General features: G+C 37.1%; 1 protein-coding gene across 1 annotated transcript in view; it reads left to right on the top strand.

Moving 5' to 3' along the window:
* The first annotated feature begins 5,810 nt into the window (after positions 1–5,810).
* The window catches only part of ADCY1 (adenylate cyclase 1), a 185,625-nt gene continuing 163,686 nt past the window's right edge, over positions 5,811–27,749 (top strand). Inside the window, exon 1 of the mRNA XM_065753079.1 lies at positions 5,811–6,552. Within this exon, the coding sequence (XP_065609151.1) occupies positions 5,884–6,552 (669 nt within the window). The 5' untranslated portion in view covers positions 5,811–5,883. The remainder of the gene's footprint in view (positions 6,553–27,749) is intronic.

Raw genomic sequence — 27,749 nt, 5'->3', positions numbered from 1 at the left:
CTTTTTCTGAAAGGATTTGCAGAAGAAAGCTTCTGGAAACACAAAAATACTTATATTTTGTCTGTGAACAGTTTTATGCAATTGTATTTATTGTGACATATCATCTGTGGAATTGGCTCTAAAAATCTCCTCAATCAAGGTGACCAGGAAAGATAATAGCTTTTTCAGTTTTCAGAAGCCAATAATCAAACAACAATCGAAGTGCCTAGCCTTGGATGAAAATGTGATTCTGAAGACATAAATGTGTTGAAAGATCTGTCTTACCTGAAGGGAAAAGGTTGCCAGCTGTTATAGGGTAATCTGATATTTCTAGTTTCTCGACTTCAGTGCACAGATACCAAGGTAGTCCTGAATAAGCTTCAGACTTGGTTAATTCATAACTGCACTCACAAAGTATGAAGCATGAGCTATTAAGCTCCGACACAAATACAAAGCTGTGTAACTTGCAGCTTACATGGTTTTCAGTAGTTTTTAGCTGTTACCTCTGCATGGAGCCACATTGGACCACAAGAGTATATCAGAATATAGATCACCAAATCTGAGAATGGCTGTATCATACCCCCTTATTTCTGATCTCAGCTGGGGTCTAAATTGAAATGATCAATAATGGTATGGTATGTGTGCTTTATGGATCTTGCTAGATGCTTTATGATTACTTATTTTGCTCCTAGATTATTTTTAATAATTCATTTAGGTAATTTAAATATTACTGTTGTGCACCTCTTGGCAAAGTAGGCAGCAACTGTTTTGAAGAAGCTTTGAAAGCCTGACCATGTCATGTACATGCTGTTGATACCTACAGGCTCGTGAAAGAAAACTGAATTTTCCCTGACGTTACAGGCAGGATGCCTGGAGTGGTGAGACAGAAGGATGGACAAAAGAGGAGTGGTATTTGGGTCATTTTTTAAGAGGTGTAGCTTACTAGCACCATAAAAGAAGCAGTCACTGAATTCTACATTAAACTTTCCTAAAATTTTGCCTATATTCAAGTCTTAGGATGGCTCTAATTTTAGATGAAGGTTAATCAGACTTGTTGCTGTACTGATAGGGAAAATGAATGAGTTGTCAAGAGTTGGAATGAACCAGATGACCTACTATGAATCCATACTGATTGAAAAGCATGTTACTTGTTCAAGGGAAAGATTCATTAGTATTAATATATAAGTTCATTAGGTCTTCTTTATGGAAGTCTCACTCTCCTACAAGGTTTAGAGCAGAAGGTAGAGGTGAAGGACTCCAAAGGTCTTAATGTCTGTACTCTGACTGACAGAGGACTGGAGAAAAACACTCTTCTGATGGTAAATCAGCCACTTTAACCATATTATTTTTCAACTTAATTGCTTCACCAGTAGCCTTGTCTGACAAGTAACCTGAGGTCAAACCCTTAGTGTAATTTCCTTCTCAACAGATGTTTCATTTTTATTTTTTATTTTCCACCATACTACACAATTAACTTTGGATAAAATTGTGTTTAAAAGAGCCTGAGCACAAAAACACTGGGTGGTCCACAGGAAACCAAGTGAGCAAAAATCCTGTTGTTAGACATGAGGAGAAGCTAAGGTATAGGCTTGCCTGTTATAACATAAATTTGTGTTTGAAGGACTCAACTGTATTCTGAGTACCCTTGGTAATTGTTTGTCACTTAAAATTGGTTATTGTATGACGAAGAGCAAAAGGAAACATTTAGAACTGTAATTTACTTGGAGTACACTGTTCAGGCTAAGCACTGTTTTCTAAAAGCTGTACATGTAGATGTTGTATGGCTTTCCTTTATTGTCACTGGGGAAAGTTTATTTCAGTTCTGTGGTAGAATGACTCTAGTTAGGTGAGATCAAACTTACAGTTCACGTTGTATAACTGTGTAAGTAGTATGTATTAGAAATCTGGTTGGCTTGTTCTCCATCAGAATATATGAAATCCAAATTAAACTTCAAAATAAAAAATTTAAGGAATAGTTATATTGATGTTCATGAAATCCATTCAAATAGTATTTCAGTAGCCTTACAGAAATCTAGTCTGTATTTCCTGAAAGTGTGAGACTCTTCATGATTTGGAAAAATGAGCTTTGACTTTTTTAAACTTTTCCTCTAAATCTAGAAAGAACAATTAAAATATTTCGGAAATACAGAGAGAAAGTGGAAACTACACTGACTCTTTATGTTTAAACCTGTCAGTTCCTACCTTTTTCTGAGGGACCTCCCTGATCCGCCCATTTCACTGCTTTTCTCTTATTAGATACATCCCTCTACTTCTGTGGTGATACTAATAAGCTGTCCCTGCTAGAATGAGTCTGCAGAAATTTCTCAATAGTTTTATGCAGAATCTTGGCTTTTACTGTCAGAGGTGATGAGAGGAAAAAAAGATTTCTATCCCTGTTTCAGATGATAGATCTGTTAGAAGTGGGCAGTACTAACTGGATAAAACATTAAGAACTTCAAAAGATGTTGGAAGCCAATGAATCAGGAAACTGTGGGAGGCGAGGAGATGAAAAAAACAAGTACTGATTTCAGTAGAGTAAAACAGAACAGGCAGTGAAGAATAAATCACTTTGGAATGGATAATCTGTATAAACAAAATAAATAAAAATAGACATTCTGAAATTCTCAGTAGCCCTTTAATTAAAAACTACTTCTAAAGTGAGCAGAAAAATGTACAGAGATTTCTGCTCAGTGTGACCTAGATACTGCCCAGCTCTGATTTAAAAAAAAAAAAAAGTTTTCCATTTCACTCACTCAAACAAACAAATCAGATTGTTTCTTATGGAAAAAGCTGAAAAAAAAAACCCAGATACATTTTGCAGTGCAAAAGATGATAAATCATGCTCTAATCGCCTTTTTCTGTCAATACTACATTTATTCCCAAAGTCATCTCTGGTTGCAAATGAAGGAAGAACTGACTTAGATCTGGCCATCATCCAGAACCTTAGAGTATTATAGCAAAACCAACCACGTATCTTCCTTAGAAATGAAGTAGGAGTGCAGTATAGACCCCAAAGTGTTGTTCATAGTTCAAAAAACCTTAACTAACCTGCTGCCATCCGCTGCAGGTAAGTTTACTTGGAAAATACAGCACTACATCAAATACATTCCAGTAGTTTTATAGCTGGCTATTTGCTGTATTAATATTCTTGTTTGAGACGCAGAGTCTGAGGTTTCTTCTTTATATTTGTGCCCTCAGGTAGTAAAAAAATTCAATATGCAGAGTAAGGTGAAGTATTTGCCCTGTGATATGAGATACTGTATAAAGGATGAAGATTTTAATTAATCAATGTGACATTTCTATATTCCTACAATGCCTAGGTAGATTAATCTTCAACAGCTTACTGCTTTTCCTGGCAAAACAAGAATGGTTATATAAATATCTCACACATATGGGCCTTTTTTTCCAGATGTATGCACCAGCTAACCCAATCTGAAGTTCTATTAAGAATGAAATAATCTAAACTACATGTTGTTTTGTGGGGAAATATTTCTGTGCCATTTTCTCTGCAGCAAGTTGAGAAACAGTAGAAAGAATAATAGGAAATCTTTCATGTCCTAGGACTGCGCAGCTATTTTGAAGAATGAGATGCAAAGTACTAATCTGTCCCTTGGGATACAAGAGTTCAGAAGGAAGCTCAGCACAGGTGAAAATATAACTGTATATCTGCCTAATATGTGTGACTGAATGGACTTTATCCACTGAAGTGAATAAGGAAATGTATTTCAGTAGCCTTCCAAACAATTTGGAGATATTGCAAAATAGAGGAAGCCTATAGTTATTACATTTCACTTCAGTTAAACATCTATTCCTGTCACCATCACATAGGCACCACTGAAGATTACAGAAATCTAAACAGTATCTATCTTTTACAGTTCTGCAGCATTTGAAGGAATAATTCACAGGCTATGAAACTGCCATAAGAGGTGTCAGATGAATGCAAAGTAAGGGATAGTCACTGCATTAAATGTGAAATATTTTGAATCTTTAACACACTAACTCCAGCAATCTTGATTCATTCCTTTTTTGTATTAAGGTCTAAAGTTCAAAAGAACAACTGCATAATGAGTATGGAGGGCTAAGATGAAAAAAAAAAAGACTAAGAGAAAAGTGTAAAACTCTATCTTGCTTTAGATCATGTAGCAGAGATATTATTTATCGTTACTTTACTATCTAGAAATAAAAAGTCATCATTCTGCATAACTGTAAAAATGTCAAAGAATCCCTCTCTGTAGTTGATCTTAAAGTTCTTCAGCTCAAATCACAAATCAGCATCTGATATCACTGACAGAAAAAACAGCAATTAGAACTTCAATGTATTTATGATAGTAGGATTCTGCTTGGGTTCTGGAAAACGTCCCTTGTAGCACCTTTGAAAAGTAAAATGTTCATCATCTACTGAAATACTCAATTCTGATATGTTTCTTATTCTATTTCTTATAAACGAATGATTCAAAACTGACACTATAATTGGAGTGCTTTCTCAAATCTTTGGTGAGTTTGGAGTCAGTCTCAGAATGCCAAAATTATACTCAGTGGTATTGCACTGTACTATTTGATGGCAATTTGGTAATAGTGGTATATGACAGTGGCATTATAAGCAACACTGCAAGCTCTTTTCAAAACAACACTAAGATTCCCATCAAATTCTTGATGTGGCACAGTACAGTTCTGTGTGGGATGAAAATAAACTCCTGTCACAAGACTAGCCCTCCATGGCCACTGACTGATTTATGTTCCCAGAAGTGTGGAAGCTCACACAGGAATGTGTTTTCTCAAAGACTGTCTTCATCACTTTACCCAAGTATTTTAGAGTCTAGAAGGCAAAACCCATAAAATCAGCGTGTTTATTCATGCAGACAAGACTATTTCTCAAAGGAAGGAGTCACCTATCCTTATATATAATATACTAACATGTCTGTGTATATTCACGCATATTTCTATTTTTGTATGTAGTTTTTCTATAATTCTTTATATCTTAATAGATTTGCAAAATGGCAGAAAACACAAGGCTGTCAGAAAGCAATCCCTCTAAGGCTTGTATGGTTGCCTAGCCGGAGGGCCTCGGGCATTCCGCGAGAACGGGCGCTCATCGTGCAGCTCCCTTGTCGGGTCCCCGACGCGCCCAGTTTCCCGAGCGAGTGACGCGCAGGCGCTTCTCACTCCCCGGCCCCCGTGTGATGCTCTAGGACGTGAGAAGGGAATCGCCCTGCCTTTCAGTCTCCTGCTTTTTCTCCGGCCTTGCTGCCCTCCTTTCCCTCCGTTTAGCCCAGGCTCCTGTTTGGGTTTCATTTTTATCTACTTGGGCTTTCCTTTTTATTTTTGGGGGTTTTTTTTTGTTTGTTTGTTTTATTTTTTTTGGGGGGGGGTGTTTTTTTTTTTTTTTTTTAATTTTTAATGTTGCCTACCCCGGGAGCCCAATTGCCACCCTCTCTCCGTAGGTCCTGCTCCTCCATATAGCTGTATTTAAAGATTTAAAGGGACACCCACGTATCTATTGTCCCCCGTTCTCCTTCTGATTCCACGTACCCTCTGCCCCCACCCGTCACTCTGCTCGATTTCAAGCCTTCGGATGGTATTTTGGTGTCATTAGGAGATTAACATCCCTGGAACACAAGGAGAGGCGGAGGAGGGGGAAAGGATACCGAGACAAGCACGAGTGAAGCTGTCCTCTCGCCGCCCCAGCCATCCTCGGCTCCTTGGTGGCAGCGGAGGGGGCGTTTTCAGGCGCCGCCGGCTGCGGACGGCGGCTGCGGTGCCCGCATCCGTGGAGCTGCGGAGGCGAGAGCTGGCGGAGGACTTGCGGCCGCGGCTTTTGCTCGCAGCCCCCCTCTCTTTTATGAGCAGCGAGGCGGAGGAGCGGCAGCGGGGGACAACAGGAGGAGCATTTCTTCCCTGGGGTTTATGAATGGCAATGATATGGAGGAAATACCGTTTCATAAAGTCAAGACCAAGAGGAAGAAGTGTTTCCACTGCTGCTGCTCTCCGCCTGCTGCTGTGGTGGCGGGAGCAGGAGCCAGGCTGGGGGAACCTCCTCCTCTGCTGCTGCTGGATGCCATTGCCTGTGAAGACGAGTTCGACTGCAAGGAGCTGGAAGCTCTTTTCCAGAGCTACAACCTGAAGCTAGAGCAAAAGTCCACCCTCAAAGCACTGGCTGTTCTAATTGTGCTAACCGCCAGCCTGGCCCTTGTGGAGTTGCTCTCTGGACCCAGCTTGACCATCTCCAAAGGCTCGCACCCTGTACACTGCATCATCTTCCTTTCTCTCTTTATCGTCACTAATGTCAAGTACCTGCAGGTGACCCAGCTGCAGCAGATCGTCAAGCTCACCTTGCTCTTTAGCTTCACCTTTTCCTTCCTCTGCTGCCCCTTCTCGCTAGGCGTCTACGGTATGGAACCCCCCAGCGCCCCGGAGCAGGGCATGTGGCAGCTCATGCTGGTCACCTTCGTCTCATACTCACTGCTGCCCGTCCGGACCCTGCTGGCCATCGTCTTCGGGCTTGTGGTGTCCGTCTCCCATCTCATCGTCACTGCCACCTCCGTCAGCACCAAGCGGCAGCGGCTCTGGAGGACGGTGAGAAAAGGCTGGGCCGGAAACTGCAGAAGGGCACGGCAGCTAGCCGGGGAGGCACCGAGCAGCGCGGTGCTTTCGGGGGGTGGCAGGGGGTGCACACCTCCCGCAGCGCGGCCAGCCGGAGGGTGCGCTGGAGGGTGCACGAGATGTCTTAGCGGGGAAGGGGGCAGCGTGCCCCGGTGCTTCAGGCGCTGCCTGTAGTTACCGAAAGTTTCCGGGAGACGGGGTTATGGGGATTCCTGGAGAATAGAAGTCTCGTCTTTGTTGCTCGGAAAAAAACGAGGGCCAGGGACGGGGAGCCAGAGGCAGCATTTGCACACTGAGGCATGTTCAGGGGCACCTCATGGACAGTCAGTGCAAATCCAGTACATATAAATATACTTAATATTTACAAACTTGGAATAGACAATAAGATGCATGTGTTAGTAATGTTTTTTGTTTGGTTGGCTGGTTGTTTTTTTTGTTTTGTTTTGTATGTTTGTTTGTTTTTTGTTTGGTTCGTATCCTCTTTATATAAGTCTTGGAGCCTTCATGTACATAGCTTATCTTAGGAGGGCTATGCAGAATTAATCCAAAATTCATGGGAAAGTCAAAGGGGGAAACCCACCTCACAATTCTCCCAGTGAGCCAGGCATTCCCACTTTATTGTCTCCATGGCAGCTGCTTCCCCCTTTCCGCAGACATTACATGGTATGTCAGTGAACTTCCTAGCAATTCCTTTCCCTCTCTGAATTAATCCAGGAAAAACAAAAACCACCTAATTCTGCAGCAAGGATCTTCAGAAATGTGCTGCTGCACTCTTTTCTCCCTCCCCCGAGAAGCTATTTATAGCCCTGCAGGGCTTTCTCCCGCTCCAGTGACCTGACACTGGCAGTGGGAGGAGAATGAGAGGATGCATGTATAGGAAATGCTGTGCCTGGGAGTCAGGGTTTGCAGCTTAAGGCTGTATTATATGGTGTCTGGGAAAGAGAAACTGAGAATTTTTCTGCCCTCTTTGGTATCATATTGATCTTGTTTGCCTTATGGATTCGGAGGTGTAGATTGGTTTTAAATATTAAATTAATGCATATTTTAAGTACATAGTACATTACTTCTGCTAAACTCTGGCATTATTCTCTGTGGATTAATAAGGATGTGTAGTGATGCTAGGACACGCAATGCAGGCATAAACATTGCAGTAACATTGCAGACTCATACCTTTGTGCTCCTTCCTCTGTACATGCATACGTGCCCTATAGTGGCATACATACACATACTGGAGATACACCCAGACATTGAGACATATAGGATTATTTATGGCTTCAAGCTGCTGAGCTGGTGGACAAAATAAATTGTATATTTTAAACGGGAAGATAGAGATAAGCTGAGCTTTATGATTTACCCAGATAATCTGATGGTCTATTTTTAAATGCGTGATTTAGAGTTTCCATGAGATGGGGAGCTGATGAAATGCAGGAACACTAAGAGGAGCTTTCTGTAAAAGCATACAAAAGGATACTAAAAACACTGGACTATATCTCCTTAGGTAGGATTGGAGATTGCTATTTTTACTAGAGCGCTAATTAGTCTTTGAGGGAGTTCAGGCCATCCTGGATGCCCTGAAACAAAGAAAGATATTCCTTGATGCTCAATGTGGCTATTCTAGATGAACAATATAAAGAAACTGACAATAATATCTGCTCTCTAACTTATCTAACCAAGGGCTTGAAGATGAACAATTTTAAAGGAAGGAAATCTGCTGTCTTTCTTTCTTTGCAATAGTTTAAACTCAGTTATTCAACAGACAAGAGGCTGGATTAGAAAAGCATAGAAGTATTCAGAAAAGTTTTTTCTTTTCTGAAGAGCAGTTTCAAAACACCTGAAAATTTAACAGTTGTGTAGAAGCCACATCATCTGAATTTTGTTTCCCCAGAGTGACAGTGGCTTAATGCTTTTTGTTAAAGGTTGGAATGAGTGCTGTCTCTAGGTCTGGATCTGCTTTCTATCACTGGATTTTATCATGACCATCCTTACGATTGAAGCCACTAAATGCAGTCAGCCTATTAATGAGAAATAGTGAAATGATACTTTGTTTTCAGTGGTGTGGAGAATTCAAAGTTGTATTATTTTTTTTCTGGCTGCATTTAAAACTGCTTTGATGCTTTTATTTGTTTGTATGATTAAAGCTTTCATTAATTTTAGCAAGTAACAAAATCATGGCTAGAATATGAAAAGTGTGAAATGAAGGAAACATAAGTTATTTAAAATAATTTGTATCATAACTAAGTGTAATTTGGCACATTAATTATTTGCAGATTGAAATGACAATTATTTGGAATATCACTAGGAATTGTCATGTAATGATATAGTTAATCATTTTTATTAGTACTCAAAACATAATTAATGAACTCATGGCTGACAGAACTTTTTATTTCCACACCTGTTTCTCACATGCAAGGCTGAGTCTAGCAGCCTAATAAAAAGGGCTGCAATTCAAAGACAAATCAACAGCATTTTTTTTTCAGGTAAATCAGGTGATATGATTAAAGATTGTGTTACCTGCTAAAACAGTAGATCCTGGAACATCTTTCAGCTAAATCTTTGTAAATAGTTTGCAAATGAAAGTAACTGTTAAGGACAACCAGTTATATTTCTTAGGTTTCAATGACCCTTTAAAAAGTGATTCAAATATCATTTCTTTAACCATAGAGGATAATAGAGGATCTAATTGTTTACATTGTAGAAAAAGAAGGAAAAGACTTAAAAGTGACTAGTAAAAAATACCATTTGTTTATAGATTTTGAATTTTTAAAGATTTTTAATAGGATTTTGGGTACCTTTAAATGCCCCAAACTTAAAAAATTTCTTCAAAGTCTATAAAGTTTTATTTAGTAGTTAGGTAGGGATAGTGATAGGAGGATGGTTGGACTAGATGATCTTGTAGGTCTTTTCCAACCTAATGAACCTATGAAGCTATAAAAGTTGTTTTATATTAATATCCGTTATGGTAGACTCAAGTGAATGTAACACAATAACCCATTATTTCTGAAGCATTAAGCATGATACCAATTATAAAAGAGACTGTGTTTTTGAGATGAGAAATCAGTGAGCTTCACACATTAGTGTGGAAGTGTTACATGAATAAGTTATTTCTTTCAGAATGGACCAAAGCTCTGCATACAGAATAAGTAGTTTCTATCGTAAGCTATTACTTTGGCAGTATTTGATTCAAAATATCTGAGTTACAGGTAAGATGTTTTGAAAAATAAAATAAAATAAAATATAGCAAAGTTAATATCCCGTGATAATTTCAATACCAGTGAGTCCCATCATAGTCTAGAACAGAAGCAGACTTAGAATATATTTAAATTCACCTTGCAAAATCTTTAATTTCTTACAAAGTTCATTAGTTGCAGATATTCAAGTAAAAATGTCTTGCATCCTATTCTGGGAAAGTTGAAAAGCACCTTGCTGAGAATTAATGTTGCAGTGCTTTAAAATGTACTACTATCATTAAACCAGACTCATTTTGTCACAGACTTAAGAAAACACTGATTTCTTTTGATGCTTGTCTTTAAGTCATTGTTTTCTCATTGCAGCTGAGAAAATTTTAACACAGGACAAGCAAGGGATTGCTCAAGAACCTTACATGTCAAATTCTAGACTAAAATTCAGCTTATCTTATTATTATTGATGTTATGGAAATGCCTACAAGCGCCAACTTCGATGAACTTGTCAAATTACTACTTAGACTTCATGTTAAACATCACAAAGTCCCAAGGAAAAGTTCAAAATGCTTCCATTTGCTCAGGGTTGAACCATACTGTCATTTTTTCTTCTTCTCAAGTACTTTGAGATGAATCTTTTTTTCTGGTCTCCTTGACTTGGGACAGGATATAATAATTAGGAGTTTAGTGTTACAGTTAAATGGTGCATGTTTATGAGACACTTAAAAAATGTATTTGCTTCAGTAACTTTGTTATTAACAGTGTAAAATGTAGATAAAAAAGTAAGTTTTGTTTATTCAAAGCAATGATATGAATATAGACAATCAAGGATAGCTGTTGACCTGTACGTTTTCCAATAACAACTAGAATTGTTTCACTTCTTCATGGCCAAATTGAATATGTGTTTGAATAATTTTTCCATCACCTTCTAGAAGAATCCATCTATAGTGTGTACATTTTAATAGCTACAATAAATATATATCCCCGTTATAATGCTGAGATACGGAAATGAACTTATGCTATAAGCATATTGTATTAATTCTGAAACTGATACGTAGCTGTTAAGCAAGGTGAAATCTGAAATAAGGAACACGGTCCTTGAATAATTTTTTTTTAAAGAGATTGTTGTAATTTCTGTTTGGTATTTCTAAATATTGACAGCCCTTTTAGATTAAATACATTAGTTTCCCTAGAGTTTGGACTTCTTCTGACACAAAAAGAACAGATTTAGCACAAGACAAGCAAGGTGAATGTACTCAGCCAAGTTGAGTGGGAACTTAAGCGAGTCAGTCAGAGGTTAGTAAAATCAAAAAGAAGGGGAAAAGCTGCTCTCTAACCCCATGATAAATGATGGTAATTCCCAGAAGCTGCTTTTCAAAGTTCTGAATTAGAGGAGTCTTGCCATGCACATTACTGTCTTTTACCTGTATCTTTGTGTTTGGCAGAGCATGCTTGAAGCAACAAATCAAAATGATCAAAGAATATATCAAAGTTTATGTGAGGAATTTAGGTAGCTTTGTTTTATAAAATACCATGCAAAATTTCCTTTTCCTTTCTCTTCTCAGCTATCATTTGTGAAACTTCCACTGTGCTATTTTTATATTACATTTGAATATCACAAATGCTAACCTAAAGTATGCAACTGCCTACAAAGATAGTAAAGATTCATTCTGAAAATTGTTGAAAGGGATATGCTGTCTGATTTCTATTTTTTTCTCTCTTTTTATTTCTTTTCTTTTTTTTTTAACCTTCTCATTCGGTTTTTCTCTTCCAAAGGAAATGACTCAGAACCTTCTTAATTTCTGCATTCTATCTGTCTATTTTCTTCATTAGTGTTCTTTCACAGACTTCTCAGAGATTTTGCCTCCATCTTGGAGCATCTTCAAAACTGGAGCGATATCCCTTTTTTATATACTCTTTTGGATTATCTGCAACTCCTGCTTATATAAGATCCTCAAAAGAGGAGCTCATTTTGGTGCAGCTTTTATTCTGTACACTTTTCAGGAGAGAAAATAGATGTGGAAATAAGAAAAAATTAAAGAATATTTCCTTGAGTGTTCTGCTTCATTCTGGAATAAGCACTTCACTCAGTCACTTCAGTTGTGTTTGCTTGAGTATAAATGTCAAGATTCTTCTTTAGACCATTTTTCAGTATCTGACTGTAAATAAACAATAGGAAATAGATTAACTCTTTTTGCACAGTGTTTTGCACAATTAAGTCTGTGAAATTCTGATAGTGGCTGAGGGTTTGGGTTGTTTCATAGTGCTGAAAGTGCTAAAAAATAAAGCACCCTCTGCACTTAATATTATGAGCATTTTGTCAGTTAAGTGTTTTAACTAATCCCAAGTATTTCTACCTGTTTAATTATAGCTTCGTTAATTTTCTGCTTTTTTTAAGGTGGTCTCTTTCACTCTGTGATTACACTGTTGGTCCTAAACTAGCCTCAGGGTTATTACTGAGTGCAGTAAAAACATAGACCTTTATTTCTTCTTCTATTTAGTTAGAAGATGAACAAGTGTAACATAGTAAGCTCTTGACTTTCTATGCACACTTTTACAGTTTTTGTTACTGTTTTGCTTGTTGAAAGCAAAAAGGGAAAAAAATGAAACATACACAGACACATGGACCAAGAAAAATAAGCCACACTATTTAACCATCTTGAAGTGAAATGTGTTGGATTTTCAGGGAGTGGGGAATAGTAAATACTGACAGTTCTCGTCTTCTGAAGCTTTGATGTAAATCTTAAAAGCCTATGGGACAATACAAATCGTGGCCCTTTACAAATATAGTTTCCAGGGCAACCAAAGGGCCTGCAGTTTCATAAAAACTGTGCTCTCAAGCAGAAGCATTTGTCTGTCAGTTGGAAGATTATTTTAATTTAAGCACATTCACTTTAAAATCATATCCCCTCATTGAAAATACCTCTATCATAGTAATTTAGGTCAGGATTATTGGAAAGTACAGCAACAAAATGTATTTTACACTGTGCTTTTAAGTGAGGTTTGGGTAAATATGACTAATAAGAAAGCTGGAGAGTTTCCTTGGATGTTGTAACAGAATCCTCCTCTCACTGCCCCTTTTATGTTGCAAGATCACTGTTAATTCCTATGGGAGACTTTATTGCTGTTTGCTTATAAAATGGGTGATTATTTATTGTTGACAGAATATATTTGAATGGTAGCTGTACTATGAAAAAGTTTATACTTTTTTATTACACCAACACATATACTTTCCATATGGAAAATATAGTTCTGTTTATGAGCTTGGTTCAGAAACTCTATATGAACTCATATACCACTTAAATAACATCCTCTTTGAACAGTTTGATCATTTTCAGTGACCAGCACCATTTTTTGACACTTAGACTTTGAATCAAATTCTTTGATCTGCATTGTGACTTTGCAATCTGATCACAGCATTACAGACTTGTTTTTTGCATACTGACTTAGCTAGATTTGAAATGAATTCAAAATGTCAGTAGGTTGAAAACAAAGTTCATATCAAAGATGCAGAAAATGATTTGAATATTTTTTTAACTGTGCCTAAGGTAATATATTTTCACTTTATTATTATTCATTTTATATTCATTTTATATGCCATGTGATTGGTCTTGGTAAGATTTAGAGAACAGGTTACGTACTGTGGTAATACAACAGTTTTTCTGTGCAATTGAGAAGGTATCTTTAGTCATAAGAATCTTGGAAAATGAACCAGATCTTGTCCTCAGCTATATTTGCATAGTTCTTCCTGATTTCTGCACCAAATGTGTTCATGTATATCTGAGTACTACACAAAACAATGACCTTGATTACAAGCTTGTTTTAATTATGCGTACTCTATTTAGTACATTTTGAAGAGTTTCACTAATTTTAAGTAACAGTGCAACTTGTTTTTTTGTTAGACATTTGTATCCAGTGAAGTTAGTTGCCACAAGGTTAGAAACTCCATTATTTCCTTTCTTATTGTTTTTTTTGTTTGTTTGTTTTTGTCCATTCTCTGTGCTTCCATCCATCTATTCTTTCTCTCTTTCCTTGCTTCTTTTCACAATGCTTTATCTTTCTCCTAAGAAGTTAGGGGAAATAAAATGAACACAATGAAGTTTTTTCTTCGTTTATTTTCTTCCCTTGGGTACAAATGTTGATATCACTCTGCTCACAAAGGCTTCTCAGATTAGTAGCAGACTGGAAAATCCATAAATATCTGTTCAGGGTGGAGCCTTTGACCTGTAGGATTGCATTTTATGTTTGAATTCACTGGGGATTTTTATTAGAAATATCTAAGGAAAGGTAAGGTCAGATTTAAAAATTTGCTCATCTATTTATTTATTTTTTAATTAAAGTAAGTTTCTAAGGCCTGAAGAATTAAGGTTTTAGTTTAGCACAGAGAAGCAGTGACCTACTATGATCTCATCATCAAATTGGTCAGTAAGTGAAAGCACATTTAGGTAAAGATGTGTTAAGGTATCCTCTACTCACTGTTATGGGTGTCCTTAACTCATTCTTCCCTTCAGAAATAATTTAATAATGGTGATTATGATATTATTTATTGAATACTATATTATCAACATATTCAATCAGACTGGAACTGTGAGACAGAGGTTCTCACAGGTATATAAGTTTCAAAGCCCACAGGTTGGACTTAGAGATAAGGCATGTATATATGTAAGTTGCTCTGAAATTAATGCCTCCTATTTATTTCTGTGAAAAATGCAGTTAAAAAGAGCATAATAACACTATTTGATAGAGCAAATTCTCAGCTACAAAATACTATTTCTTAGCATAGTCATCACCATTACCTATGTGCTTTCACCAGTGATAAACAAGAGCCTGCATGCTTTGTTTTTGAAGACCTGTATGGCTATCTGAAATCTGGCTTTTCTTTCTTGTTGCTGCTACCACTGCTAAAATGCACTAACCACCACCTCACTGTATTTACATCCACTTTTTGATCTCCAGAAACATTCAGAAAGTATCCATGAATATCAATGAGTGTGATTTTTTCTGCATTGAGTATATCAGTTGCAGACCTTTGCTTCATATGCACTTCCATATCAGATGCCATTTTGTCAGACTGCCCCTCTGCTGACATCTATGGCCAAAATTTATGGAATTTATGGACAAAATTTAATGGAATATTGCCAGAAAGGTTCAACTTCTACTGACATACCAAAAACATCCACCTCTGAAGTTGTGTGGATTCTCTCTCTGTCATCTGCAAATTTACTGTGGGTGTACTCAGTCTCCTCATTGAGATCATCAATAAAGATATTAAACAGGACTGGCCCCAGTACTGACTGTACTGACCCCTAAGGAGTACCACTCATTACCAGTCACCATCTGGGTTTAACTCCATTCACCCATCCTTCAAGTGGCATTGTTGAATATCAACTCAGGAGCTGCTTGCTATTTGTCAGACCTCAAATCTGAAGGATTACCTACAGGCTCTGAATTTCAAATACATGTAGATAGAAAAGATTGTGTGTTCCTATTGCATTGGAGATTTACTGAGCACAGTCAAGTGAAAGAGATAGAGCTGAGGAACTGTTTTATCTACCTTTTTTTCTGCTTGTGGTTCCTAGGGAAACCTGACTATCCCTGTTTGTTGATGGAGGTATTTGGGCTTCCAGCTTGGGTCTGAGGTGGATACTCCTTGGTGACTTACACTGCAGAGGCTGTTTTACAATAATTCTCCAGCTGTGCCTTGTGTACTTGCTTGAACACCTTTGATGACTGCATACAAACCCATGCTGGAAATGTTTTAGATGTATAATTCAGTTTGGACTGAAACATCTGAATGATACCTGTTCATGCATCTCTATGATCTCAGCACGGCTAATCCTCTGAAACTAGGTGTTAGTTCCTGCAATGCTGAACACAGCAATGCAGAAAGAACTTTGAAAGCTAGACCTTTTGTATCATGTGGGAAGGTTGTGGAAGCTTCACAGGACTTAGTTCCTGCTGCATGGCCATTCGAGTCCTGCTGTTGATGACTTGACACTAATGAACATCTTCATAGGAACCCCAGGTTAGCAATTTCCTAAATGTGCAAATGAACACTGTATACTGTAGATCCAGACAGTGTGATATTGGCTTTGGTTAATTATTAGACTGCAGCAAGTTGTTATATTTCAAAGGTCAATATAAGAACCACCGATACCAAGCAGACAATCAAAAGCGCATATTAAAATTATACCAATGTAATTATGCAACTGGTTGCTCAGGCACAGCAGTAGAAACTTAATGACAGATACTTAATTTATTATGGGAGCCTATCCAAACAGGAGAGGTTTATATATATATTCAGCAATTAAGAATTGAACTTTTTCCTGATCCAGAGTATATTTACGACAATATCTCTAGTGTCTTTTATAAACCAAAAATCTACACTGTATTCTTTTTCACTTTATTTGTTTTGTGACTGATAATAAGTATTTACTGAATAAATTTATCATCACTGAATTAGTACTGAATCGATACTGGAAATATTAAAAAAGGATACTTTTATTGTGTTAAGTAAGAAGAGAAATATATCTTGCTGAGCTGTTACGCGGAGGTTCTCCCCTGCATATGCAATCAAATGGAAGCACACAGATAACTGCTGTGTTACCAGGAGAGATCTCATGGCTCAGCTATCATGTGATACTAACTGCAGAGTGTATGTTTTTATTCTTAATCACACTGATGAGCTCAACCAATAGAGCATCAGGGCTAGGGATTTCCAGAGCATTATCAATCACTGAAGATAAAGAATACGAGTAGCACATAAAGTTTTCATGCTAATAAGTCTATTGAACCTGTAGGTGTGGCTGAGTTAAGCTGGTGCATTTTTATAATTTGCTTTGGTTCTGCTTAAAAGCAGTACTATGGCTCTTATACACCTGAGATGGGAATAATCCTTAAGCTGTGATACAGAAGAATGAAATAGCCTGTAGGTTATCTTAGAATAGAGGCTGTTCCTTTGCTGTCTAATAATTGATTGTGTACTGCAACACCCTCTGTGTTAGTAACCCTTATGAAAATCAATGTCATGTTGAGAAATGTGAAAGGAAGAGAGAGAAAGGCAAAGTTTAATCAGATAAGCAAATCAATGCCCCAAACCCTTCTATTTGTATTTCTCTAATACCTTTTTATCACTTTTTCCAAGAAAAGTAAATTTAAAACAAAACACGACGCAACAAAAAACATGCAAAGATGTGGATCAGGGTTTTCTTGAGCTGGGAAGTGTGCTAATACAGAACAGAAAGACGGATCCTGCCTCTTCCCACATAAATCTTGCATTTTTTTTTTTTTGATTTATAGTAAACAGTGAAAATTAAGATTGAAATCAGTAGCAATAAATGATGGTAATCATATCATTAAAGCATCCACGTTGCCTTAAGGTATGAGTCTGTACCTTTTGAAATAAGCTGATTTCAGAGGAGGTACAGAACTGTATTCAAAAGCTTTCTCTGTCTCCTGGAAGTAATTCTTAATAATTGCTAGTTATTGTGTTAGCATGTCCCTTTACCTATCTCTGAAAGTAGCTTTTGGTTATTTGATAGTGAGTTCTTTTGGTAATTTTGAATAGTTTGTGTGTATCGTGGGCACCATTTTTTTCCATGAAGTGTTTATCCTCACAGCTCAAGGATTGGTCACAGCTGCCTGTAGTAAATACAGATCATAAAGATCTGTATATAAATACAGAGCATAAAGTGAGGTACAAGAAAAGGATTGTAATGGAGAGAAGGAAAGGTGAGCTCAAACTAAAGACAGTGTAAGAGATACATCTAACAAGACAGCTGTGTGTTAAAGGGCTGCAGTGTTTTGCTGTTTTTCTACTTGGGATAAAAGAACCCATCACCTTAAGTATTTTCTTTGTGTACAGTGTCTATGGAAGATATTTACTCATCTTTTAGGACAGGGGAGTCTGTGCTTTGTACATGTGACTGTGGAATTACTCACTGGATTTGTGTGTGAACACTTAGACTGTTCATGTCATGTTTATGGAGATTATGGTCAAAAGCATAGTGTTTTTAATTAACAAATAAAAGTTTATTTTATTGCACATTATCATGAGCATTATATGTTTTGTAGAGGTTTTACTGATGCTTGTTCTGTTGTTGCAGGCTTTGGAAATTGTCCCCCTACTAACTTTTTTTTTTTTTCCATTTCCCTTTTCTCTATATCACAGTGGGATGATCTCTCGGAAGAGTAAATTCAGGCTCTCAAATTATATCACGCTATGAGAAACCATGCTGTCAGATCTAGAAGGGTAGCATAGAAATGCTGAACTTTCACAAAACTATGAGTCTGCTAACAGACAACTAAAATAGTCCTTTTGCATAACTTACTCTAGTATGAAAAATATTTTCCATAAAATATCCCAAATAGACAAAAAGAAAAAAAAAAGAAAACCTAAAATAAACCAAAAGGGTGTTAATAATAGATATATAACAAAACCATAGCTGGAGGTAAGCTTGTTGTTTGTTTCTGTTATTGGTTTGTCTTAATTATTCCTTGTTTCACAGACAACTGTGAAAGGTTGAGTAACTGTAGACTAAGTTATTGTGAAAGATATATTTCATCTGTTTGATTGTATTATCTGCTTTCCTTCTATAATACACTGATAATAAAGCCTACACAGTGAACATCTCAAAAAGCTGGAAAGTGCAGAAAGAACTCTGCAGGATCTACACCTTGTAAACTTCATAGAATCATAGAATGGCTTGGGTTGGAAGGGACCCCAAGGATCGACAAGTTCCAACCCACCTGCTACAACAGGTCCACCTTTTGCTCTCTCACAGCCATCACACACAGTCAGCACCAGAGCCACATGGTGACTTTGTCCTCATCCTGTGGCTTAAGTGAGGACAAAGATGGAAAAGGAAGGAAACACTGCAAAGTGCAAACAGATATATTAAATCAAAAAGGACATACATACCATAGAAGCTTTTACTGTACTCACTGAATTTTTTCAGACCTGCATTTATTTGCTCTTTTCTCCCACACTTTCTCTGCTTTCTGATAGTCTATAAGGACTTTCCACACCCTGCTTAGTCACCTTCTTTCCTGTTAGTCAATACTGAGACATACCATCTTGTTTACTTCTGTTTTTCCATCCCCTCCAAAAAGAAAAGGAAAATCCTGGAAATCATACTATTTACTCTCTTCACATGATTTTCTTGGTTAATATATTATACTTATTTATCCATCCTGTATTTGTGCTGAGTAGATTATATTCACTGAACAACTGTGTCTTGCTTGGTTCTTCTGTACTGTTTGGTCCAGAGAGACTGATTGGCTCTTAGATGCAGTCATAATTCTGCATAACTACTAGCAAGTGACTAATAGTCTTGTCTATAATCATCACAACAGTTACCACTTACACAGTTGGGTAGCTATTAGATGTCTAAAAGAGGGCTACAAAGATGTTGAATGATTAAGAGGAGCAGCTGAGGTCACATGGTTTGTTCAGCCTACAGAAGAGGAGTCTGAGGGGGGGCCTCGTGGTGGCCTACAGCTTCCTCACTGAGGAGGAGAGGGAGGCAAGTGCTTGTTTCTTTTCTCTGGTGAGGGAACAGCATGGAGCTGAGGCACAGGAGAGTGAGGTTGGATACTTGGAAAAAATTATTCACCAGAGGGTGGTTGGCCCCTGGAACACACTTCTCAGTAAAATGGTCACAGTACAAAGCTTGCTAGAGTTCAAGAAGCATTTGGACAATGCTCTCAGACATGGGATTTGAATTTTGGGTGTTCTTGTGTGGTGCCAGGAGTTCAACTCAGTAATCCCTCTGGCGTTCTTCCAACTCAGGTTATGCTCTTATTCATTTTCCGTCCATTCAGTCCAGTGGCCATGCCAGTGCTCATACCAGCAGGGCACTCTGGGCAGTGTGAAAAAGGTGCCAAGATGCTTGCCATAGTAGGGCACTTAGATTTGTGTGAGATACCTAAGTACTTAGTTAAAAATCAGATAAATCATGTAAATGGCTATTTTGTATGGCATGACAATATTAGAATCTCTTACTTGCTTGGAAAGGTGTCTAACTTTGACAGAGAGAGTGGGCAATAGGGCATGGCAACATGAAAATTTGGTTTGAGTTCTAATTAGAAATAATCAAAGACTGTTACAACCATGTTTTATACTTCATATGATTTGTATTTTGCAGTGAGGTTATTGTTTCAGTCATTCTAAATTGGAATTAGGAACATATACATGTGTGTATATATATAGATAGAACATATATATATATTTCTGTCGTTTTGAAATGGAAAATTCCAAAATTGAAATTTTGGAAATTTAGAAGTTTAAATTTAAACTTCTTTCATCTGGTTAAGATAGTCCATTTATTTGATAAGTGAAGCAAGCTGCAACATAGGACATAAATATGAGAAAAAACTTATTCACAGTAAGTGTAACAGTACACTGGAACAGGTTGCCCTGAGAGGTTGTGATTCAAAACCTGCCTAGACGCATTCAGTGCTGATCTAATCTAGGTGTTCATGCTTCAGCAGGGAGATTGGACTAGATGATCTTTTGAGGTCCCTTCCAATCCTTGACATTCTATGATTCATTGATTCTGTGAAATACAATCTGTGACCTACATTTTTGAGGAAATATTTTTTTTTATTGAAAATGCTGTCCTAACTTTAAAAGAATCATTAATGGAATGTATCTGGCAGGCTCATTTGCATTTTAGATAACTCAGAATTATTAATTATCACATTATGCCCAGACAGACTTCTAATTTCTGTAGAAAAGAATCTGGGTCTTTGCAGCATAAAAGGAGATAGTGGAAGACAAATATGTAACAAGGGATATAACTATGTGGGCTGAAAGGGATACCTATGGGTTTCCTACTGTGCTATTTTGAAGCTTCTGGCAAGTTAATAGGGTTAGCCTCATTTCTTTCTCTCAGATCTATATTTAGTGTTGGTGTTTTGCCACATTGTGTGTCACTATGGAGTGTCCAGATTCTTCCTGTGTATCAGTATACACATCTATGCAATGAAAACATCAGGTTGGCTATTCAAAATGCTGTGAAATCAAATCTCTTCTTTTTTTTTTTCCCCAGAGCTAACACTTCAAGCCTTTTCATTGCAGTGCTGTGTGTAGTGGCACACACTGTGATGTGCATAGCTGCCTGGTGAGCATTAGCCTCTTTTAATATCACAAAATCAGCCAAGTTTCAAGCACATTTACTTTCCACAGGATTATATAACCCCAGTGAACTACTTCCTCAGGCCCACATATTGCTGTTTGGTAGCTGAAACCAGTATGTGGCGGGAAAGGAGAATCACAGATGGCATGACACCCTCAGCCATGAGAAATGTCTGCAGTGTCAATTTCTCTTACAGTGAGTCTTGCCTTCTTAGGGTGGTTCATCTCCATTGGACAATGCAGTGTGGCAGAGAGGTCCTAGGTTTTATCCTTGAAAGAGGTAAAACTGCTTTGGACTGCAGCTGAACTCACTAGCACTGCTTCTCCACCAAATTCTTCAGAGGAAAAAAAAGGTAGACTTAGATGACTGGAAGAAAGGCTGGTATACACAACTTCATGATACTACCACCACTGCTGGAGTAAGTTTGGATGTTTCCTTCCCATATTGTATTGCTCTGTGAAATAGCATCTCTTTTTTAGATAATGAAAACAGAAATAAACCTCTATTTTTCCACATAATATTCTCCCAACTTGATTACTACAGAGAGCATGGCATGCCTAGTGATAGCTTATTGTGAGAATCTGACTGTTTGCCCCAATTTGTCCAGTAGATATTTCATTTGTTTTTGAAGCAGAAACGATGAGTAAGAACGGTGATACAGTGAAAACCAGAGGGGATGACCTATTTTTTGAGTTGCTAGATCCATTAAGTTGTTTTTGTCATCAGTGCTGTGATGCTTGTATCTCTCTTGGACAAAATTATAGTTTGTGTAGTTGCTTGAGTGCCACAGTTGGTCTGTTTGCATTAGCTTTATTTAGTATTTTCAAGCCTGAGACTGTCTCACAGCATAACTTTATTTCTGACTGTGTTTTCCAGAGTGCCACTGCAGGATCAAAATTTCCAGAGGAAAGTATTGTTTCTCAAAGAATGCCAGGAGTGTGGTATAAGATTGTTTCTTTAAATGTTTTCAATAAAAGGATTTATGCAGTTGTTGAAATAAATATTGATGAATCAGAGGTTAGATTTGTACTCGTAGGAAGCTTGCAAGATACACAATAATTGCTGAAAATATTGATTTTGCACTTTTATCTTTTTGGGAGATTTATTCCATCTGGGAAACTGTAGGTTTAGCTGTTTCACTTTTTAACTCTTCACATTATCTCTGTTATCAGTGGGCATCCCTTTGCTAGGTAGTACAATTAGCAGGTTATTTCCTTCTGATCAGTTCTGGTTGTTCTACAAGAGGATAGTTGTCTTGGTTTGCTTCTTAGCTGGCTGCTACCAGTATCATTTCCACTACGAACACTGGATGGTTGATTTTTAGTTCTTGGTTTTTGGTTACCTGACTGGATTTTGCAAATGAAGACTAGCTAACTGTCTGTATTTGTTTTTCTCTTCTTTCTGGCTCTCAGATCCTTAAAGCAAGTCGTCTTTCTATTGTTTTCTGCCCATGTGTGTGTTTGTAGCTGTTTCTTTTACTTACTTTTTATATGCAGCTTTGTGACAAAAGAATTGAAGGTAGTATCTGTAGCTTTAAAATACTTGTGTCTACATTTTATGCATCTTCAATATTATATCTCAGCATCATGAATTTTATAGTTTGACCCACTTTTTTCAATATGGAGCTTTATGCATATATAATTTATAATAATGGTTTGAAATATTTAGAGAATTTCTGTGAAAAAAAAAAATTACCTTTTATTTTTGTTTTTACCCTAGGCTCAATCATATTGTCCCTTGTAATCTATTCCTGTAACAAATTTTCCATTGTTTTCATCTAGAGGGGAAAAAAATCCAGATAACATATTTTCTCTGAATTTTCTTCCCTGAAACATCTACAACTTCAACAGAAATGTTGTTAAGTTTTTCTCCCTTGTTCTCTGATTCTGTGCAGTTTCTGAAAGCATTCTGCTCCAGGCCTTGGAACTTTCAGGATATAGCTCTGCTTGCTTAAGTAATTGTTGACTATGATACCAACTGTTCTTTCTGTTTCTAACAAACTTATTTACTGTGTATTTAGGACCTTTCAGACTACCTTTTAGAAACTACCAAGAGTATATTTCCAGCGCAGTATCTGCAGACAGTGGGCAAATGCTGCATTTGGTCCACAATTTGCCTGTTTGGAAGTTGGTGGTGTTTCCCTCACGTCTCTTTTTACACAGGCATAATGGATGAGATATGTGTGGTTTGGGGACCAGATCTCTAAGACTGCTGTAGAGATCAGAATGCAGATGTTATTAATCTTAATTAGAAGCTGAGCTATTTTCCTGAACTGGATGTTCTTATGAGCTGAGGCTATTCAAAGAATATTAGGGTTGCTTTTAGTTTATTTGTTTTTTGTTTCATGTTGTTGTAGGTGGTGGTAGTGGTGTTTTATAGTGTTAAATAACCTCAATATTTGAAGTCCCTTTCCATATTTTTCTGCCATCATAACTTAAATGGTTTGTACATCTTCTAATCCATCATCTTCATAATTGTTACTAGCCTCTCAGTGGACTGTGGCCAATGTTTCATATCTTAGTACAAATATTTTTGGCATCTTCATTTATCAGTTTTAGTTAGCTGGAACAAATTTCAATGCAGTGGTACATTTCATGTTGCTTACTATTGAAAATTGTGATTTATCATGAGCAAAGTTCTGAAAGAAAAATATAATTTTTAAAGAATTAGCAAGAGCTAGTTCAACATGTAACTATCTATGCACATTCATTGTCACAACAGCAACAGGGAAAGTAGCACTATAGCAGCCTCTGCTTAAGCTGGCTCAGGTGCCCTAGTACACCTCACCTCCTGCTCCCCATTCACTTGTATGTGGTAGTACTAACAAAGACACAGTGCAAGGACAACATCTCTGAGCTCCCAAGTGAACCATCCTTCCTCTATCCTTCCCTTTCAAGCTGTGATAGCACATTTACAAGTACATCATAAAAAAGCATGTGATTTTTCCATGTAGGTATCAAATTGTAATCCATGGAGATTCTTCTGCATTTTAAGACAGCTAACCTATTCATCTGTTTGTTTTGCATGCTTTCTTTAATGCATAGCACCCCCCATGTGATATTACTTCTTATTTTTCCCCATGTACTTTGCAACTTGAAAATGTAGTGTCCCACTGATGATTTTCTTTTTAGTATACTTCTAAGATGGAAGTTCTAAGTCGGTATTCAGTTTTAGTTCATTCCCATTCCCTCTTCTTATATTTGCATTGAAATACATACTTTGGTCTATCTGCCTATATTCTGATGTTGGTTTAAATAGGATTTGATTGGTTCAAGCTACTCCTCACTGTTTCTCCTTAGTTTAAATAATATTTTCTTACATCATCTGAAAAAGTTGGGTACTCTTGAACTGTGTGATCTTCCACCTTGTTAAAACCTACACCTTTTTTAGTTTTGTTTTGACCCATTTTTTATTTATATGAAGTTGTTTCTGATTGTACAAGGTTATCCTGTTTCAAAAATCTCTGCAGTTGCTTAGAATTCGGCATCTTAAGAATCCTCATTGAACTTATTCTGTCAGATGAACTTTCAAGTACCCCCATGACCCAATGTTTGAAGCCGTGCTCTTTTAATTTAGTATCTCAGATGACTTAATAGAGGGAATTAGTAACAGAGCAATTCTGAAGAAAGAATAACTATCCCTAATGAATCTATTTGTGTAGGATGGGATTTCTTAAAAAGGGTTTGTGAACAGATGTGGTGTGGATATTTTATCAGTGGATTTAGGACATCAAACCAAGAGGCATTTAGTGCCTCAGAACCTAGCCAAGAAAAAAATTTTGAATATTTGATGTAAAATATTTTCTTTATTGTTATATTCATATCAGAAACTTACTATAAAAAAGAGTGTTATTAACAATAGCAGTAAAGAAAAATTGATAAGAATAACCAAATATGTGCAGTTTTTTTGTTACAAAAATGAATATAACTAAAATTTTGGTGCTGTTGCAAGAATGTATTTTTCACATGTATTTTTTGTTCTTATACTTAGAGAGAGGAAAAGAGAAAAACTGAGAGGTTGTATTGTAATGTGAATTTGTAATTTAGTACTTTCATTTCCGGTCTATACATATTAAATCCTCACTATCTGCTAACTTATTATGAAGTTTTAAATTAATATTACACATTCTCATTTTTAAATGACCTCTTACAGATGTGTGACTTACAAGATTGTTTCTAGTGTCATCCCATAAATACTTATTTAGTTACTTTTTTTATAGACCATTCAAGAGATGTTAGAAAATACATAAATGCTGACAAATTATCAAATGATTTGGTGATTAAAACTTTAATCATTCAGTAAGTAGGAAAGCTTTTCCCTGGTGAAATAAGGACCTTCCAGACTTCTGTGTGTATTTTAGCTTCCTCATATGGCATGGACAACGAGCAGTATTTGCTGTTATTATAAGTCCTTTTTTATTTTTATTTTTTCAAAGTACATTTGCATTTAGCACAATTCAGCATGTTTCTGCGATACAGCTTCTAACTCTTTTCATACCTGTCCAGTCTTTATGATATAAGACCTTTGAGAAAGAAGAAATAGTGGATCATTTCAGCAAAGTTATCTCTATTTTTTGCTGAAATACTTTGTACTAAAAAGAAAGGCAAAATATAAAAATAAAATCCCCTCTTGTCTAAATTCTGATAAGGCTGCACCAGTGCAGAGCAGAACAATCCCCTCCCTAGCTGGGAGAGCTGGTAATGCTCTCCCTGATGTACCTCAGGACACAGTTGGTCCTTTTGGCAGCCAGAGCACACTGTAGACTCAATTATTCAACTTCCTGACAACAAGAATGCCCAGATTCCTTTTCAGGGTTGCTCTCTAGCCTTTCATCCCTCTCTGCACACATATTAGGGGTTGCCATGTTCCCAGTGTACTATCTAGTACCTGCTCTTATTAAACTTCCTGCTGTTAGTCATAGTTCATATCCCCTGTTTGTCAAGATCTTATTGCAAAGCCTTTCTACTCCCAAGTAAGTCAACAACTCCTCTCAATTTAGTGTTGTTCACAAACTTATTTAGTATACTTTCACTGTTGAAAGTCACTGACAAAAACATTAAGATGAATGGGCCCTAAAATGGATAGTGACTGGACACCAGCCTGATGTAACCCCATTTACTACATCAGTTTGAGCCTGAACCATCAGCCAACTTTTCCTGTGGAGCCAGCTTTTCCGAAAATGCTCATAATGTTGGTATCAGCTCTTAGCAGTATCTTTCTAACTTCAAACTGACAGATAATGAACTTGCAAACCACATACCTGAAGAAAGCAAAAATAGAGGACTGCTGTAGAGTACACATCCTATTTTACATGTAGTATTTCTTAGTTTCTTCTTGCAAAAAAAAAATATATATATATATATGTTTAGCAAACTGTTAAAAATATATTTCTGTGTAGTTAAATAAGTAATATAACAAAATATGACATTGCAGTATTTGCAAAATTTTTTTTAACAGCGAACATCTTGATTTGGTGCTTAAATTATTGTCTTCTCTGTCCTATTTGTTATGAATCAGGATGAAAAATAAATAATATCTTTTGTTTTCCTCTGCTATTTTCAGAATACTCAGTTAAATCATTCCAAAGAATGAAATTCTGTTGTTTGCTATCTGTTCTAATACAAAAGAGAAATACCACCTCTTTTCTTAAGTTTGCATCCTTAATTTGATGGGCAGCCTTAAGTCAACCACAGCTAACATTCAGAGCAGAAATACAGAACCACCAGCCTGTCTGTAGTAAGGAGGACTGTCATTGTTTAAATGAAAAATTTTAGAAGAGTTCCTGACTTTCCCTCTCTGAGAGATCAGACTTCTCTCATTTATACAGTCTTAGTTTCAGCTGAGACAGAATTGGTTTTCTTCAGAATGTCCAGTATGATGTTATGTTTTGGTTTTAGGGGAAGAACAGTGTTGATAAGCCACCAATTCTAATCACTATTAAGCAGTATTGTACAGAGCCAGGGCCATTCCATTTTTCTCAGCTGCCAGCAAGAGGATGGGGTGGCCCGAGGAACTGGGCGGGGACAAATCAGGACAGCTGACACTGGCCAAATACCATATGACATCATGCAGGAGAGTGGAGGGTTCATCTCATTCTCTTCCACTTCTTGGGGATAGCTGGACATTGATGGGTGGGTGGCGAGCAAGTTTTTATTTTATTTTATTTTATTTTTTTGAATTCTCTCTCTCATGCCACTGTGGGAGGGGAGTGAAGGATGACACAGTACTTAGCCACCTGCAAGGTTGAGACCCAAGATGGGGCATGAGAGGTTGAGATAATAGCAGAATTGACTGGAGCGTGTTAACACAGGGTGTTGTGGTAGTCTGATAATTGTCACTATGCTATTTTTTTCACAATTTATGGAGATCTTTGAGAGTTGTGTAGTACCTTACTTGCTGCTTATATTCCTTGCTGCATTGTTTCTCATATCTGGGGATTGGATTAAGGTTATTTTGCTGTACTCTGTGGCCTTGACTTATATTATTATAAAATTGGCAGTGGATTAACTAATGTGGTGTGTGAATTCAGCATTGCAATTATCTTTGGGCTTTGGAAACAATGCTCTGGATGCTATTTGTAATTATACTTTTTACTTTGTCATCTCAGGGAGCCAGGCTATGGAGGAGACAGGAGAGGACATTTTCCAGCAGTTCCTCAGCCTCCCTTTCTCTTTCTCTTTTAATTCTTTTCCTAAACTAGTTACGAGAGTTCTTGAGAATTTTTAATATCTATGGAATGCTCAAACCAGAGTTCTCCTATGGATATGTGTTGTGAATGTGTTTCAGGTTATGTTTAAGATTAAACAATTGTTTAAGAATAGCACCCAGTGATCTGCTCTGAGAAAGAATAGAG

The sequence above is a fragment of the Cyrtonyx montezumae genome, unplaced genomic scaffold (genome assembly GCF_038088225.1).
Source record: "Cyrtonyx montezumae isolate F1298 unplaced genomic scaffold, pur_monq_1.0 scaffold_8, whole genome shotgun sequence".
NCBI classification, from domain to species: Eukaryota; Metazoa; Chordata; class Aves; order Galliformes; family Odontophoridae; genus Cyrtonyx; species Cyrtonyx montezumae.
Note: the sequence above shows the minus strand (reverse complement) of the source record. Positions and strands in the feature narration are given on the sequence as shown.